Genomic DNA, 18478 nt, shown 5'->3' with positions numbered 1-18478 from the left:
CCAGTGAGACAGCACTCTCCCTCAGTAATTGTCCCACTTATAACAAAATTAACTTATTTCCAAATTTTTTGTTCGCTTACTGCCTCTGGGGTCCTGTTTTAGTCATAACAGGAGAGCCTGGGAATTACCAGCCAGCAGTCTGCACTGAATTCAGCTTCAGAGACCATGGAAACAGGAGATAGAGGAGTGACAAGTGCAGTAGAGCCGCTGACAAAGACTTACGGACAGCATGCTGAACAGTTGTGACCGTCACACCGAACAGATGTCGAAAGGTGTAACAAAATAAGTTGCAAACAAGAAACATCTTGTTCAAAACACTTGTATTCAAAAAGCACGTGGGAATCTAAAGAAAACAAGCTGAAATTCAAGTATTGTAAATGTCATGGCCCCGTCACCTCACCCAGGCCTCCCGCAGCCCCGCAGAGCCTACGGAAAGGTAAGATCCAGGATCCCATGCAAAGCCTTCAGTTACCCTTGGGGTGCCGGCAGGAGCGTCCCCTGAAGCAGAGGGAGGACCGGGAGAAGGCTCCGTTAGCAGCCAGTAACAGCTGCCGAACACCCTGAGGGACAGCCACCCGTCCCCGCCGCAGCGCGCCGCCCTCACAGCCCCTGCCCTGGTGACAGGCCGCTGCCTCGGCCCCACGCCCGGCCCCGCCCTCCAGCCAGAGGCCCCGCCCTCCCGCCGCCGACCGTCGCAGCGCCGCGGCCCCGCCCCGTGCCTCGGGGAGGAAGCGCGCGGCATTGCCCCCACCATGATGGCGGCCAGCGCAGGAAGGGGCGGCGCGCGGGGCGGAGCTGCGGGGGCACCGCCGGGGAGGGCGGCAGCTGCGCGGCGCCGGGCGCCGGGCGGCCGGGGCAGCGGGTGCCCCCGCGCTGCCCGCAGCGCCCAGCCGCGGCCGCACGGCGCGGGGGGCTGCCGGCGAGGCGGGCGGGGACTGAGGGCCGCCGCGGCCGCCTCCGCTTCTTCCCCCCCCCCGCCCCCCCGCCGCCGGATCGGGGCCACACTGGAGCGGGCCGCGAGCGGCTCCGCCCCCCTCCATCCCCTTAAAGGGCCCGCGGCTCCTGTGCGCGGCTCCGCCAGTGCTCGCTTCGCGCCGATGGCGCCGCTCTCGGCGGCGTCGTCCCTGCTTCCCTTCTCGTCGCCCGCCGCTTCCTCCCTCCGTTCCCTTTCGCTTCCGGGGTCAGCGCTGCCGCGGCCGCTGCTCGGTAACAAGCCCCGTCCCGGGGTCCGGCCGGGAGAGCCGGCAGCCGCGCCTAGCGCAGGCCGCGCCGCCCCGCCGCCCCTATGGCCAGCAACTCCCAGCCGCAGCCCCCGCCGCCGCCGCCTCCGCCGCCGCCCCCTCAGCAGCCGCCGCCGCTGCCGGGTGCCGGGGCCGCCGTGGGGAGCGGCGCGGCCGAGCCCGAGCTGGTCTCCATGATCGTCAACCACCTCAAGAGCCAGGGGCTCTTCGACCAGTTCCGCCGCGACTGCCTGGCCGACGTGGACACCAAGGTGGGGGCGGCCGGGCCCGGCGGCCGGCGCCTCGGAGGAGCGTCCCTGCGCCACGCCGGTGGCTCTGCCCGGGCTCCGGCACGTCGGGGGCAGGCTGGGCCTGTCCGAGAGCGGCGGGGCCCGGCGCGGGGGTGGCGGGGGAGCGCGCCTCGCGCTCGGCGGTGGGGAGCGGCCGCCTGGGCCCGCGTGGGGCTCCGGCTCGGCGCCGGGGGCAATGCTGGAGCCCCTCTTGTCAGGGCGGAGCGTGGGCTGGCCGGCGGAACAAACACGCCAGGTTTTGTGGGGTGTTTGTAGCGATACGGGCGTGTTCAACACGCTGCGAGTGCAGCAAAGGAGAGGGAGCGCCTGCACCTTCGGCGGTGGGGGGGGTGGAATCCAACGGGCTGCCGGCTCTTCCAGCCCGGCCCCCAGGAGGATATCTGCTTATCAAACCCCTCCTATCCAACCTGTGTTGTTGCTTTCTAGCCTGCCTACCAGAATTTGAGACAGCGCGTTGACAACTTTGTTTCCAATCATTTGGCAACTCATACCTGGAGTCCTCATCTCAACAAGAACCAGCTGAGAAATAACATTAGGCAGCAGGTTCTCAAGTAAGTGACAGTTCTGGACTTTCTGTGTTTGGACATGCTCACGTACCATGAGAGATGACAGAGGCTCTAGGTCAATTGTAAACTGTGTGCTTTCTTCAAAGAAACTTCTTAAGAAGTGGGTTTTTAGCATTTAAAACGTGGTATTGTTCCAGATAGCAATTCACCATCAGCATTAGTCAGAGTTAGACTGTCAGTGTTATTTTGTTTGATCCAAGTTGATGCAGGGGTGGAAAGCATGTTTCTGACTTGGGATGTAACACCCTAGCTGGTCTATCTTTACCATCTCTTTTAAGGAGATATTAGTAAAATTGCATTATCAAGTTTTGAGCTAAGGAAAATTAAAAGGATTTGACAAACCAAGCTCTGTGGACCACAAAGCTAAATTCACAAAACAAAAAAAAATGATGGAAATCTAGCTAAGACAGAGAAGAGGTTTCTCAGAACTGTTGTTACATCAAAATGATGTCAGACACTTACCTGATGTCACGTTGTTTCATGAGGGCTCCTCTAGTTTTTCCTCTCAAAACTTAGAGTCGTAAGAAATATTAGGAAATTTCTTAAAAGTAGCATGAATTTGGTCACTAAACTGGGTCAAACAAGGTATTTGGGAATGAACTTACTCATTTGTGCTGTAGTGGTACCATTGATAACTGGTACTGAGAAGCTGTTAAAGAAGCAATTAGGACAAAAGGCAGTACATGTTCCACAAAAGATTACAGGGTTCTAGAGAGAACCCATAGATACAAAGCTCTCTATTCCCATTTATTGGATTTTACTGAAGATTAAGGATGTGCTATAAAGCTGCAGAACTCTGAGGTGTCATACTGTGTTAGGCAGAACATAATTTAGGGTGGCGATGACTGGTCTAGTAGTTGTTTGTCCCTTGTGCCTTTTGCAATTCATTTGTTTTATGCCATGGGAATCAGTAACATCAGGTTTCTTCTCAATTTTTTCCACAAATGTCACTTTTACAGTTGGGTAAGATTTGTAGGCATAACCAGTAATGACATAACAGGCTGTTGTGTTAATTCCATGTGGTTGGATTGCTTTGTTTCTCTACCATTTTTCTTCTTAGTTCATAAGGCATAGAGCGAGCTGTTGAAATACAGGCAGCTGGCTAAATACATAGCCGCAGTGATGCTTAGAAAATGTTAATGCTTCATTGGAGGTTTTTAAGAGTGTTTATGTCACATCTAAATGAGCATACTTCCTTAAGATGTTCTTTAAAAGTCATTTTTCTTATTAAGTATTCATGTGACTTTGTTCCAGGTCTGGAATGTTGGAATCTGGAATTGACAGAATTATTTCTCAGGTTGTGGACCCAAAGATCAACCACACGTTCAGACCTCAGGTGGAAAAAGCTGTCCATGAATTTTTAGCCACATTGAATCATAAAGAGGAGGCAGGCTCCAATACAGCTCCAAGTGAGGAGAAAGCGGATGCTTCTGTTACAGTACAAGGTATTATACCATTTGTCTGAGCAGTCTATTAACAAAAATTTGTTTTTCGAGAGAGCAGAAACATTGATTAGGTTTGCTGATGGCACATAATTGTTAGCATCAGTATTAACAAGCTGAGCTCCAGGCAGCATACCATAATATTTGTCTCTTGCTGTATGTATAAAGATAGAAGGGAAGAGAGATGTCACTATGTACCACCATGTCACTCCTGTCACTTCTGCTTGAGATTACAAGGGATCAATTTACATAAGGGAAAAAAGTTGGTCTCGGGGTTTGGCCCTCTTAACTATTACAGGATCGGATAAGACATAGCTGTTAGAGAAGAATGATTCAATTTTTTATACATTGGTGGATCGGACAAAAATTACATGAGAGACAGTTACCTGTCTTAATGCAGTTGGTGTGTGCAGTAAGATTTGAATGGCTGAGGTCCTCTCAGGAGCTCAAGTTCTGCTGTAAATCAGCCAATCTTTAGTTTGTTTATAAACACAGTACTCTTTCTTTACGGTTTTCATTTATGTTGCCTGGTATCAACTTCTAAACACTCCTGCAGGTAATTGTCCATTCTTTCCCTTCCTAAGAGACTCCACAGCAGTCCATCTATTTGTAACCAGACCCGTTATTTAAATCCTAGCCCTTTTCCTGTGAGGCCCACTTCCTTTAAAGTAAGTGGGTTAACAAGCCAGCTGCAGCTCTTAGTGCTAGTCCAGTTAACCCTTTCTCATCCATCAACAGAGTTGCTTCTAAGAGGATGGGAAGGTGATGAGGTATTTCTGATAATCCTATTGTTATATAATCACTATGCTGAGTCCATTTTCCATGTTGTTATGGAGACACCAGGGGTATGAAATACAGACTTTCTGCTGCAGTATTCTGTACTGTGCTTCTCCAGAGTCATCATCCCACTTGGTATGATGGTAAAGTTGAACAAGGATTGTGTTCAGAACATCCTTCCCACAGACAACCTCTGCTTTCTTTAGCTGATCTCAGGAACAGTGGTATGTCACAGAGTAAAATGAGTGTCAGGTAATCAGATCAGAATTGCTACAGGAATGCAACTTCTTGGTCTCTCTTTTTTTCTTTTTTTTTTTTTTTAACCCAAAATCTCTAAATACAAAATTAGCTAAACCTTTTAAGTTAATTTTGCTTAATTTAAATAGAGTAATTATTCTTTATTTCACTTGCTTAACATTTTGTCTGAACAGAACTACAGAAACTAAGGAGAACTAAAACTATTTTCTTTCTTACTATTCAAGGTGTCTCTGCTACAGCTCCTAGTGGCAATGTAGCTAGTGATGCAATGTCCATTTTGGAAACAATAACTTCTCTTAACCAAGAAGCAAGTGCTGCCAGGGCTTCAACAGAGAACTCAACTGCCAAGAACAATGACAAAGTTACAAAAAGACTCTCATCTCAGCAGAGTGTGGATGGTAGCACTGATAGAGAGAGAAATGCGGAGGACTTGCCAGACAGAGAGAAAGCAATTTGTGATCCTTCTGGAGAAGGGGCTGAAACATTTGCAAAATGTGAAGATTCAAATGAGCTGCCTTGCCAAAGTGAAGAAATAAAAAATTCAGCAAAGGATACTAATAATTTGACTTTTACAAGTAAAGATACAAGTAAAGAAATTCAACAGGAGGGTGAAGATCAAAAGAGTAAATTATTAGATAAGTGTGACAAGAAACCAGACAGCAGTGAAAGAAGAAAAGAAAAGAAGGAAAAACTTGACAAGAAGTCTGACCATTCAAAGAAAAGTGATGATACTGTGAGGTCAAAAGAAGAAAAGCAAGCAAGAGAGTCGGAACCAATGAAACAGTTAGTTACAGAAAAAAATAGCAATAAACATAAAACAACTGAAAGCACTAAAGAAAGTAAGGAAGGTATGGTTTGGGCAATGCTCTTCCTTAAATGTATACTTGGAATGTAGGTTCTTTGCTAGTTCTGGCAAATTTGTCTTGGAAGCCTCAGCTAGGGCGTGGTTCATCTCCCTTAACCGAGGTACCCACATTAGGAATCAGGTGAGCTTTGATTCCTCAAGTGTGTGATTGGTCATCTGCCTTACTCTGGCAAGTTCACTCAGCAATTCCAATCTGCATTTAAAGTTTCTAGTCGTACCTCAGGGTGACTCTTGTTTTCAGTAAACCAGAGTTAGCCTAATAACATTTCATTAAGATGGTACGGATGTTTATTTTTATTTTTTTCCTATTTATTGTTCTTAAAATAATTTTGTTCTCAGTGGCAAAATCACTGTTTTGGTAAGAGAAATTTCTCAAATACAGTGTGCTGCATTACAGCCCTTTCTATTTTTTCCTTTGCAAGAAAATACGTCAGTAGATTCAGATATGGATGTACTCAGTGACATCACTGTCAGCTCCGTCCATACCAGTGACCTTTCTTCCTTTGAAGAGGAGAGTGAAGAAGAGACTGTAATTTCTGACAGTACTGAAGAGGGAGAGATCACATCAGATGGTAAAATAATTAGATTGTTAAGCAACAAGAAAGAATATGCAACACTTTCGTTGAGTGCATCATATCATAAATTTGAGGGTTTATAGTATGTTTTATTGTACTTATGCGAAAGAATTTGAATGTGGAATGGATAGTATTTGTGCTGTTACGAAATATAAGTAGTGGACATACTTTGAATATTTATTTTTAATAGCCAGGTATATTCTAAACATTGTAAATCTTATTTGTACCTCGGTATTTCATAGGTGGCAAAAACACATAATGGTGATGGATATGTTGCTTTCCTGTGGGTTTTTCCCCCCCCCTCCCTTCTGCCATGAACTTAGAGTGCTTTGTTTGTGACCCCATGGTAGCGGTTGCAGCTGACTTTGCAGATCAGGTTGGTTTTGGAGCTTTAGGATTGTAGGAATTTCCAAATTTTACCTTGATGCAGTAGAAGGAACAGAAATGGATCTAGCTTTAAGACCTTGGAAACACTAGATCTTTTCACTGACTGGTTGTGCTCTCCTTGTCTAGAGCAGACCTCAGGCTCTGATTTCTGCAGATAAGTGGCTTTTGCAGTTAATAAGACTTTCCACTTCATAATATAGAATGCCTTAGCATGTGAATGAGTTGTCTCTAGTATGCTGTGAGCTTATCTTTTCTGCTCTAAGAATATTTATTTAGAAGCACTGAATTACTTACATATTCTCTGACTGTGGTGTTACCTTTAAATGTGACAGATTGTGTTCAGTTATAAATAAATATTTGTGAAGTGAAAACAAGCCTTAAGTATATTTCAGGGATATAAATAATTTGTACAGTATGGAGCACAAGTGGTTTTGCTGTGTTTCTGATAATCCTGATAGAACTGAAATAGATTTATTTATTTTTACTTGAATAATACTTAATATAAACAAAAATGTGTTTTGTGTATCTATTTTAGTAAGCCCATCTAGTTTTTAACATATTCAAATACTGTACAAATTTTTTTTGTGTATGGAAGAAGCTTAATTTAATAGCAGAAATTATGTTCTGACTTCTTACACGGTGTTACCTACTAAATACTACATGTAAAAAGGCAGTGTGATTACAGGCAAGAGGGTAAGCCCAGTTGTTGTATCCCACTTTATTCTGGGGTTTGTATCTTGCAAATTTTTGGCTGAATGATGTACACAAACACATGGATATACCTTTCAGGTTTTCATAATCTAGTGATATTTTGATGTTAAAGGGTTTAATTTTTTAACCATTTGTTTTTAGGATAAATAACTGTTAATAAATTTTGAGTAGCTTTGCCTCCTCCAAAGTGACATTGAAAGCACTGTCCTAACTTATCTATCTCTCTACACTTCACTAATCTTTCTTCAGATGAAGAGGAGAAACACAGTCAAAGTAAGACAAAGCCTCATGCTAATGAGCTGGGTGATGGGAAAGCCAAGCCCGTTCGTCATGCTTATGTTCGCAAGCCGTTCTTGTACTCCAAATACTTCAGCGATTCTGATGATGAACGAACTGTAGAACAACGCCGTCAGTCCATTGTAAGTGTGGACTTCGTTACTGCTCGCATTCTGGCTCCTTAAACTTTTCAGCGCAAAAATTGCACTTCTTATTTGGTGGTGGTTTGTGAGGAGGAGTCAATCTGTTTGGTTTCATTTCATTATTATTTTTTTTTCCCCCTCCTTTTGTTAAAACTGCTCCTCCTTCAGAATTCCACCAATACTGCATGATCTGCTCTCCAGCGAAGCACTCTGCTGGTTATAGTTTGAAAGTTTCAGGTGATGAAAGCAATGACACACTTTTCCATCTTTTTCCTCTCGCTTTAAAATGAATAGTCTTTTAGTGTTGACAAGAGGATTTACTATTTACATGCAGTGTTTTGCATTCTTTCTCAACTGAGTGATTTGATAGGGAGAGTAAGAACTGCTACACATGTGAAAAAGCTGGTGTTCAGTAGACTTAATGTATATAATGACAATTTGGGTGGGAAAAGTAGCTCATATCTACCTGCAGCCTGCATTCAGTGGGGTTTTGTGCTGTTTGGGCTTGTGTTGACTACTGCAGGTTACTTCATTACATCATCTCTTTACCAATGTAGTTCTTGCTGTCCGTGAAATCAGTAGTTTGTGGTATGTCTGCAGCCATTGAGAATGGAAAGAGGAGTTTAAGCCTGTTCACTGTGTTCTGTGGAAGAAGGACCAGCACACAGAAGAAGGAGCAGCAGTTCCTTTAGATCTTTTTCCTTTGGCTAAATATGTATTTTTTAATAGTTTTATATATATTTAATATATATACAGTATGTGTATATTTTATGTACATATAAATAAAAAATAAGATACTTTGAGAAGGTCTCATAGCCTCAGTCTGCAGTGTTAAGCATCAATGAAACTCTGGAACTCGTAGGATTCCATTAACTTTCATATAGTGGTTTCTAAGGACTATTTGTTTTGTTTTCTTCAAGCTACAATGATCTGTTTTCTGTAGGTTTTAGACATACATTTGTACTCAAATAATACTCTTTGATTTAATGATAAATCGTTTTCCTTTTTTTTTTTTTTTTTTTTTGTATCTCCAGGCCAAAGAAAAGGAAGAGAGACTCCTAAGACGACAAATTAACAGAGAGAGACTTGAAGAAAAACGTAAACAGAAGGCTGCAGAAAAAACAAAATCGCTAAAAACTGGAAATCAAAATGCTAAAGGTATGAGACGTATAACATTAGCCCGTGCTGCCCTGCTTTTGCTCGCTCACTCACTCTGGACAAAAACATTCAGCTTAAAATATTGGTAATAGGTCTGTAGTCATTTCCCTAAAAAACCCAACATTTCAACAGTGATGTAACAGAAAAATGTATAATGCAAATCATTAATACAAAATTCCATATCTTTTTCATATATACTTTCATATATCATTACATTGCTTAAACACAATAAATACCTATATACACTAGTATTATTACTACTCTCGTGACTGAAAGCAGTACAGTTTATAGCTCAAACAGTAATATAATGGCATGCTTATGTATTTCACCACTTGTGTATTTTAGGAAAAAGTGGCTTGAACATAGAAGAACCTTCATCAGGAAGTCTTGAGTCAAAAGCTACTGGTACCAGCATTAAGGATGTGCTTAAAGAACAGAAATTTTTAGAAAAAAAAGTAGCCTTGAGCAGAAAAAGAAAGAGAGATTCAAGGTATTAATGTATTTGCTCAAAAGGAATTAAGTTTTTGAATATTCATTTTTGCAGATTGAAACGATTCTCTTCAGCTTTGCAGTTAGCCTTACCCATTTTAACAATTTCCTCTTAAAGTCATAGAATCATAGAATGGTTTGGGTTGGAAGGGACCTTAAAGCTCATCTAGTTCCAACCCCTCTGCCATGGGCAGGGACACCCTCCACTAAACCAGGTTGCCCTTATTCACATTATCCACAATAATTCATGTAATTCACAATTATTCACATAATTTTGTTAGTAATAAGCATGAAGTTCTGGCAGAAAATCAAATTATATGTGCTTAAATACCTTGCAGCTCAAACGCTGCTACTGCAGTCTTATGTAGCATTTCACACACAGAATCATAATAAAGGCGTGATAATGGAGAGTTTCTAAATGTTTGTGCATCTAATATGTCAGTCAACTTGGCTTGGTCTTTTACATAGATATATCCATGTGTACGTATCTCTCTACATACAGGTATATATGGGACAAGGAGATCTCTTACCCATTTTACAGACAGCTGTAGTACTAATATTGTCATCCTAATATTCTCTGCTTTAAAGCACCAATGTCCAGAGGATATCTTTGAAGTTGGTACACAAAATTTTCCAAGAGGAAAAAAGCTTGGACAATTGGCTAGTCAAAAGTTGTGTGATCATGTTCTATTTCAGTATTTTTAGCATGCATTTTTCTCTCTCTCTCCTTCATCTTTAAAAGCACAAAGTTTACAAACTAATGTTAGGCTGATACCGATTTTTCTGGTTTTTAATTGTCCAAATACTTGTTTCAGGCATGCTGAAGATGGCTGCAAAAAGAAATATGAGCCATCTGAAGAAGATTCTAAAGACATGCAAAAGACAAATGAGGTATGCACCTCTTAAATATAAACCTTATGATCTTCTTTTTTTATTGTAATAGTACTTGTTCGTATGTCTGTACCAAACTGTGGAATATCGCATTCATTCTTATGAATTAGTTGTTTCCTGCTAGTTCTTTCAATCACATTAGTGATCTGACATTGCTGTAGTAATGCTTTCTGAATTCCAGTAGCCACTAGAATGTACAGTCTATGTATTTGGTGCTGATGTTGTAAAACACAAGATACAGTTTAAGCCCTGTTCTGCGAAACATGTTGGGTTTTTTAAAAAAGTAAAGTGGTCTTACATGCAAAGACTTGAGCTTGATCTATTTAAACTTCTCACTGGGAAGTTAAAGCAAAACAATGTAGTCCAAATGCTAAAGGAAGGAGAATTCTTATGGTGAGAGTTCTTTACCAACAAGGTTATTAACAAAAAATAAGTGATAGTTGAAAGATCAAATGGGAGTCCCTAGATTTCTCTTTTCTGGGTTTTGGGGTGTTGTTTGGTTTTGTTGGTTTGGTTTGTTTTTTTTAAACAGACATCATAATGACTGTTAAAAGTAACTTACGGAATACTTGAAATTGTGATTGTCCATTTAAAAATCCATTAATTTTAGAAAGAAAAATCTTTTTATAAAGAAAAGATACTCAAATTCAAGCAGACTGCTTAAGTTTAACTTCTGTTTCTTTGAATTTTCCCTCAATGGCATATAGTTGAAATTAAAATGGCAAGTTTGATTTTCTTGCTGACTGTATTTTAGGTGAATTTTCATTACAATGTTAAGTGTATTTTCTGGTGTATTGTTTTAGGGAGAGATGGCCCTTGACAATTCTGTTTGGTCACGTAGTGAAGGAATTGTGTAACGTTTGCTTACATGTATAAAAACTTTCTTTTGTAGACTTGTGAAAAAAATTCTTCCAAAGAATTGAAGCATAATCATGGGAAAAGTGAAATCTCTAAACAGCTTAGAAGACTTTCAGAATCGGTGCATTCAACTGAGGAAAGCAAAAGTGATTCTAAAGCAGAAAAAGAACATAAAAGAAAAACCTCCACCTCTCTTCAGGTTGAAGGAGCCCAGCAGGAAAGCGAAACAAGGGATCCAAAAAGACAACTGGATAGAGCAGAAGTCAATACTGAAGAACTACAGAGGCAGAAATCCATATTTAAAAATGAAAAACACCCCAAAAAAGATAGTGACACAGAAGTTCAACATATGAGAAATGCTGCCAAAAAAGAATCCAAGTCTTACAGAGATAAAAATGAAAAGGAAAAAACTACTTTAGAAGATAAACTTTCTTTAAAGCACAAATATAAAGGAGATGGTGTTCACAAATCAAGTGAAGATGTTGAACTCCATTCATTTGAGAGAAGTTTGAAAGGAGAGGATGGTGGTCAGAAACATAATCAACAAATGAAGGTTTCCTCAGATGATAAATCTGAAAGAAAAAGTAAACACAGAAGTGAACGGAAAATATCGGTAACAGGAAAAGATGGAAAAAATATTTCTGAATCAGCCTTAAAAGCTGAAGAATTGCTGCGTAAGGAAAATAAAAAAGACAGACATCTCTCAACAGAAAAATCAAGAGCAGAATACAAGTCCAAAAGGTCCCTGAGTGATTCTAGGCCACAAAAGGATTCCCTAAGTGCCTCAAAGCAACTTGCTTCTGCATCACACAGAAGGAGCGAAAGCTACTCAGAAGATAAACATGAAATAGAATCAACTAACTCTGATTGTAATTTGAAGCAAGAAGATGGTGTTCATAAAGACAGACGAAGATCTAAGAGCCTTGCAGAAGACAAGATTTTGTTAAAATCTAAGTCAAAGAGTCATAGTAAGCAATTCAAAGCATCTGAAACAGAATTACAGGAAAATTTAACAAAAGAGAGTGGTCAGAAACTAGACAAAGATAAGAGCATGGAAGAGAACGACTCAGATAAGCAACACAAATCCAAGAATGAAGACAAAGTTTTTGATGAAAGTGGAGCTGAGTTTGAGCTTGTAAGCGGCACGCAGTCAACTCAGGGATCACAAAAAGACTTTAGTCACAGAGGTAAGCTACATTCTGGAGAAAAAGGATCTGTAAAAGAGAAGTACAGAGGTGATAAAGATTTAGGCAATTCCAAACTAGAAAGAAGATTCTCTGCTGAAGGTCACAAAAGCAGAAACTTAAAGCACAGCAACAAGGAGATAAAGAAGAAGGAAGAGACTATCAAATTGGAAGATAAAGATATTAAAGAAATGGATAGCGGGCAAGAGAAAGTATTGAGCATCACAGTGGCAATGGATAAAAAACAAAGTAAGAAGATAGCCTGTGAAAATAGAAAAGGCAGTATATCAAACCAAGATTTACTTGGAGAGGAAAAGCAATCAGCTAGCACAACTGAAAGCAGCCATGCTCCAGCTTCTCAAAAGTCAAGTATGAATAATGATGACTTTCTTTCTGGTCACAAGGAAGAGCTGATGGAACTTGATTTGAAACAAACAAAAGTACAGGAAGCATCTAACATCGAAGGAAAAAACTTTCAAAACTCCCTCCAAGCCACAGATGCCAAGTATGCAGCAAAAGAAAAAATATCTCTCTCTCTTTCAAATAAGGAATTAAAACACAACTTGGCAGATGCCAAAGCTTGTGAATTACAGTTTCTGCCTGCAGCTGAAAAACCTGTAAAACAAGAAGATATCCCTAATAAACAAGTTGGTGCCTTAGACACTTTGTCCAAACAAGATTCTATGGATCAAGAACCCAATAAACAAGGGGCTTATAAAATGAGTGTTGTGTATGAAACAAGTGGTAGAATCTTACTGAATGTTCCCAGTAAGGATCAACCTTCAGAAGATAGCAAAAGACCAAAGAATTTAAAAACTGTGATAAATTCTAATTCAGATGATGTTCCTGTAGCAATTAATTCTTCCAGAGAAGATGCTGCTGATGCAAAATCCATGGATATGGATATCTCAGATGTTACAGATTCTTTGCATAGCATGTCTAAAGAATGCCATAATTCAGATAGAACTTCGTTATTTGAAGATACTTTCATTTTGAAGAACGATGCAGCACAAGTTGTATACATGGAACAACATCTTTCTGTCATGAAAGATGATGGTGACAACACCACTGTGACAAACAGTATAGAAAAAGATAATGAGGTTCACCGACCTGATGAACAGGCAATGGGAGACAGTACAGCTGGATTACTTAGTCAAGCAGACTCTGATGAAGCAGCAAAGTTAGAAAGCACTCAGGGAAGTGAGTTAAAAATAAAAGAGGAAGATTTGATGACTGATATAACTGAAGATTGTGGAGATGTAACAACAAAAGAACTTCTCCTAAAAAGAAGAGAAAGAGAGTGCTCAAATACAGATCCTTCCATGAAGGGAGAAAAAAGCACGATGATGGATAATGTGGAAAAGAACAAGGTGCATGATATTGATGATATGATACAATCTTCCTCTGTGCTAGTGCCTGAAAGAGTTCCTGAGGAAACAATCAAAGACTGTGTTACAGCCAGTGAGCAAGAAGGGAATACTGTGATTGGCAGGGAAGATAAAAATGAAAGCAATGCAGTAGGTACCAGTGCAGGAAGTAGTAAACTTAGTTTGTTGTACAGCAGCCTACAAACAACTCCAGCCACTGTGATAGGAACTAGCACAGAAAAGATCACCGAGAGTACTGTAACGGCCACTAGTACAGGAGAAGAAGGACCTGAGGGTGCATCACATTCTGAAAAGGACAGTGATGCTACAACCACTTGCTCAGAAGAAGAAAGTGAGGTGACTGTAATCTGCACAAGCATAGAAGCTGATGAAGGTTTCACAACGGGCATATGGGTAAAAAGTAGTGAGGGCAGCAGTTTTATCACAGGAGCAGATATTGGTGAGTGTACTGTTGCAGCAGCTGAAGAAGGTGGTGGCAGTGTTGTCACTGAAGGATTAGCAGAAAGTGAAAGTTTCCTAACAAGTACAGAAGAAGAAAATGGTGACTGTACCATGGTTGATGCAGAAGAAAGTGGTAAGGATTCAGTCAATGCAAGCGGAGTAGAAATTGAAGACAGTGTGAACAGTGCTGGCGCAGAAGAAAAAGATGATGCTGTGACTAGTGCAGGCTCTGAAGAAAAGCGAAAGACCTCAACTTGTGTAGATACAGGCAAATTTGAAAGTTCTGTATCCTGCTTAGGTGAAGTAGAGAGCGATGGAGCTGTAACTAGTGCAGGGACAGAAACAGGTGAAGGGTCGACGAGTGGTGACAGTTCAGGTGAATTTAGGGTCAGTGTGAGAGCTGGCCAAGTAAAAGAACACGAAGGTACTGTGACTTGCACAGGTGCAGAAGAGAGAGGTCATAACTTCATCATCTGCTCAGTGACTGGTACAGATGCCCAAGGAGAAAGCACTGTAACTGGTGCTTGTATTGCAATGGTCACAAACAACAGTGCCACAACTGGAACTAGTGGTGACAAATCTGAGGATACTGTAAATGGTGAAAGTGCGGTGACCAGCACAGGCATAACTCCAGAAGATGATGCTGAAATTTCAGTAGTCTGCACAGGGCTAGAAGACAGCAATGAGGGGTTTGCAGTTTGTTTAGAAGCTGAAAAATATGAAAGTCTAATGGACAGTACAAGGGCAAAGGAAGAAGCCAGTATCACTACAGTCAGTGTAGGTCCATGTGATGATGAAGGTTTTGTGACTAGTACGGGCTCAAAAGAAGAGGATGAAGAAGGTGAGGGCATTGTGACCAGTACGGGAAGAGGAAATGAAGAAAATGAGCATGCTTCTACTTGTACAGGAATGGAAAATGAAAATGCACTAATTTGTATTGGTGCAGAAGAAGGAGAAAGTTCCATTATCTGCATAGTTGCTGAACAAATGGAAGCTGAGTCAGGAGTGGCTGGCACAAATATAAATAAGCTTACTGTTGACAGTATGACAAGTGCAGAGAAAGAAGCTAATTGTGGCACAAACTGCAAAAATGATAAAGGGATTGTTGAAAGCAGCGTAACCAGTGCGAGTGCTGCGGATGAGGGTGCCTTGACTGCACATATAGGAAAGCATGAAAGTACCTTGATTCCCTTAGATGCCGAGGAATGTGAGGGTCCCATGACTAGTGCTATGGCAGCGCAAGATAAGAGTCAGTCTGGCACTGAAGACGAACGTGAGAATGCCATGACTTCCTTTGACAGCAGAGAACTTGATGCCTCTATAAGTAGTGCAGTTCCAAAGGAAGATGAGAATTCTCTTACTCCTGCTGGCAGAGAAGAAAAAGTAAAAGGTGATATCATCTCTACTAGTACAGTGGAAGAAAGTGATGCTCCCTTACATTCAGCCATGGATGCTGAGGAAGGTCCGCTTGCTGTTGCAAGAGCAGATGAAAGCGGGGAAAGCTCTATGATCTTAGTAGACACTGAAGACACCGAGGTGCCTATGCCCAGTACAGCTACAGAGTTTAAAGAGTGTGTGCATACTTTTGGCAGTAAGCAGGAGAAAGATGAGTGCACTATGATTTCCACCAGTATTGTGGAAGAATTTGAGGCTCCTATGTCAAGTGCGGCTGTTGAGTATGATGGTCAGCTCCCCTCCATGAAAACAGAAGAAATAAATGAAAATGCTATGGTTTCTATAGATATGGAAATATATGAGGTTCCCATGCCTAGTGAATCCAGTGCAGGAGGAGATGATAACAATGATGATGATGAAAGTCACCCAACTGCTAGCGGTAAGGAAGAAAAAGATGAGTGTGCTATGATTTCCACAAGTGTTGTGGAAGAACAAGTAATCCTAATGTCAGGTGAAGTTACAGAAGAGGCGATTCAACATGTGTCAGACACGGAGTCGAAAAATGAAACCGTAATGATCTCTACGAGTACAGCAGAATGTTTTGAAGCTCCTATGTCTAGTGTAGCTATGCAAGATGAAAACAAACTTGATGCTTCAGAAACAGAAGGAAGATATGAAGCTGCTATGATCACTACAAGCATGACAGAAGAATGTGAGATAGTCCTGATCAGTGCAGCACCACAAGCTGAAAGTCAGCTCATTGTAGCAGAAGGCGATGAAGATGCCATTATCTCTCCAAATGCATCAGAGGAATGTAAGATTGTGGAGACCACTGCAACTGTAGATGAGCAATTTGAACTAGCTGCTTTCAATGCAGATGCAAAGAGCAAAGGTTCTGTGATTTTTGTGGGAGAATGTGGAGCTCCTGTGCTGAGGGTTGCCACCAACAGTGAAGATCAACATGCTGCTTCAAGTATAGGAGATAAGGAAGAGGGGGCAGTGATCACTTTGAGCACAATGGAAGAATGTGATAGTCTCTTCACCTTTACAGTCATAGAAGAAAGTCAACTTGCTGCTGAGAGTACAGAAGTAAAAGACAAAAGTGAGGAAATGTTTAATACTGCTAACCAGATTGAATGCATCCTATCAACTACAGGCCCAGAAAAAAGCAGTAATTCTTTGCTTGTCATTGGTAGAGACAAGACCCATGAGAGTGATGTGAGGGGAGAATCAGCAGCATCTCAGACCACAGTAGACAGTGAAATCACAGAAACAGATGAAAATGCAGTGAACCTCTTGAGTGTAGATGAAGCCCTTTGTGTGGAGATTAGTACGGAGACTGCTCTGAGTCCAGGTCCTTCCTCAGAGGCAAGCGAGGATGATCAGCAAGCTGAAGGTGTTTTGCATGAGGATGTTACATCAGAACTCTCTTGTATGATTTCAGAAGCATCAGTAGAGAGTGAAACGCTAAGGAATGTAAACTATAAATTTAACTCAAACTTGCTTTTAGAAAGTGACTTTTCTGAAATAAGGACTCCCCTGCCTAGGGCACAGGCTCTTTCCTTAGTTTCTGCAAATGAAGTGACTGTAAATACCAATCCTGGTGAAGTGACAATAGAAGCAGAATTAGGTGAAAAAAGTGACTTCCCTGTGTTGCATGTAGAAGACCTATACAGTGGTGATGACAAAACGAACTTGGTCAAAATAGATGATATTGGAATTGAAGTTACTTTTCCAAAAAGTAATGCAACCTTTAATTCAGGTGAGGATTTCTTTTTTTTTTTTTTTAAACCTCTTAAGTTTATAAGCTGTCATAAATCATGCATTTTACCATTCTTAGAGTTAGAAGTAACTTACACTGTTCAAATATACCGGCCTTCTTTGTTGGTTGTGAAATAAATAATAATATATTTAAGAATTGGTGACAAATATTTAAATAAGCATGTGATTCTGGGAATATAGGAGTGACTGAACACAACTATCTGAGGTATGTTGGAAAAGAATTAAATGTTATTAGAGTGCAAAAATTTTTAAGACACGTTGGCTTAAAATTGTGAGCTAATATACAAAGTGATTTGCAGGGGGTAATTATTGTGGAGCTACAGATGGGTTTTGTTATTAACGTGTTTTGAAATTAATGTTTTTATAGAAAAGAGGATGCATTTCATTTAGACATATATTCAACATTTTTAAAAGGTAACTTCTTAATTTTGAAGGTTAAGAGTGGCCATTCTTAATCATAACTGCAGATTTTCTCTGGATGGTTATTTAATGGTCATATTCAGGTTCACTCTCTTGTACTGAATTTTGTGTTGTCAATACACTTGAAATGGTCCTCCTTTGCATTACAAACGAATCAGACAGTCATCCTAAATAAATATGTTAAGTGAGCAGTGATGATACGTATCTATTTTAAATAGAAGACACAAGTTATGATAATATATGACATTAAGAATATCATATTTTATTTCCAGATCCATTTTTCTGGAAGCTAACATTTGAAATGAACTTGCATGGTTGCTAGTTCCTAAAATATTGTGTAATTAATATCCTGCTATTTTCAGCCTTTCTCTTCTTTGGCCCTCCAGAGTACTTGAAGCACCAAGTTTATGAAAAATTAATAAATTCTGTAGATGCCATAATAAAGTCAAGATTATGACTTCATTATAGATTTTGGAGAAATTAAACTGTTTAAAAATGGTAGAGAAATCCACTTATCTATCTTTATACCAAAGGAAGTGAGATGATGCCGATCAAGTTCTACTTTTAAAACCTTTTCCTTCTCATGTCTTTGCTATTATTTCAGAAAACATTTTTATAATGTGAGTTTAGGTCCAGTTTCTCAAAGGTTGCTTTATTCTCTAGTTTTATTGATATCTGGGGTGAGAAAGCTCACTCTGCAGATTTTGGGATCTTAGGAATTTGTCAAGGAAAGATGCTGATCTAGTAAACTTAAAAAATGTTATTCAGTATTTATACAAGAGACAAACATGAGCCATGAAAATGTAAACTGCTACACGAAGGTATTTCTGTCTTGGTGCTTTGCTGAATCCTTGTTGTCCATTGATGTAGCCTCTGTAAGTACCTGTGGTAACGGTAGTCTTATTCTGTGGACCACAACCACAATTTAATCACTTCACATG

General features: G+C 40.8%; 1 protein-coding gene across 3 annotated transcripts in view; it reads left to right on the top strand.

Moving 5' to 3' along the window:
* Positions 1-730: 730 nt before the first annotated feature.
* Positions 731-18478, top strand: part of BOD1L1 (biorientation of chromosomes in cell division 1 like 1) — a 37893-nt gene continuing 20145 nt past the window's right edge. The window contains exons 1-10 of one of the 3 annotated variants that reach the window (XM_054823535.1): positions 731-1492; positions 1958-2082; positions 3352-3542; positions 4799-5422; positions 5862-6011; positions 7362-7531; positions 8566-8689; positions 9035-9179; positions 9994-10069; positions 10962-17097. In XM_054823535.1, the coding sequence (XP_054679510.1) occupies positions 1286-1492; positions 1958-2082; positions 3352-3542; positions 4799-5422; positions 5862-6011; positions 7362-7531; positions 8566-8689; positions 9035-9179; positions 9994-10069; positions 10962-17097 (7948 nt within the window). In that variant the 5' untranslated portion in view covers positions 731-1285. The remainder of the gene's footprint in view (positions 1493-1957; positions 2083-3351; positions 3543-4798; positions 5423-5861; positions 6012-7361; positions 7532-8565; positions 8690-9034; positions 9180-9993; positions 10070-10961; positions 17098-18478) is intronic. The other 2 variants (XR_008576810.1, XM_054823534.1) reach the window with 2 other exon arrangements.

The sequence above is a fragment of the Grus americana genome, chromosome 4, assembly GCF_028858705.1.
Source record: "Grus americana isolate bGruAme1 chromosome 4, bGruAme1.mat, whole genome shotgun sequence".
NCBI lineage: Eukaryota > Metazoa > Chordata > Aves > Gruiformes > Gruidae > Grus > Grus americana.
The sequence above is the reverse complement of the archived record's forward strand: the minus strand, read 5'-3'. Positions and strand labels throughout refer to the sequence as shown.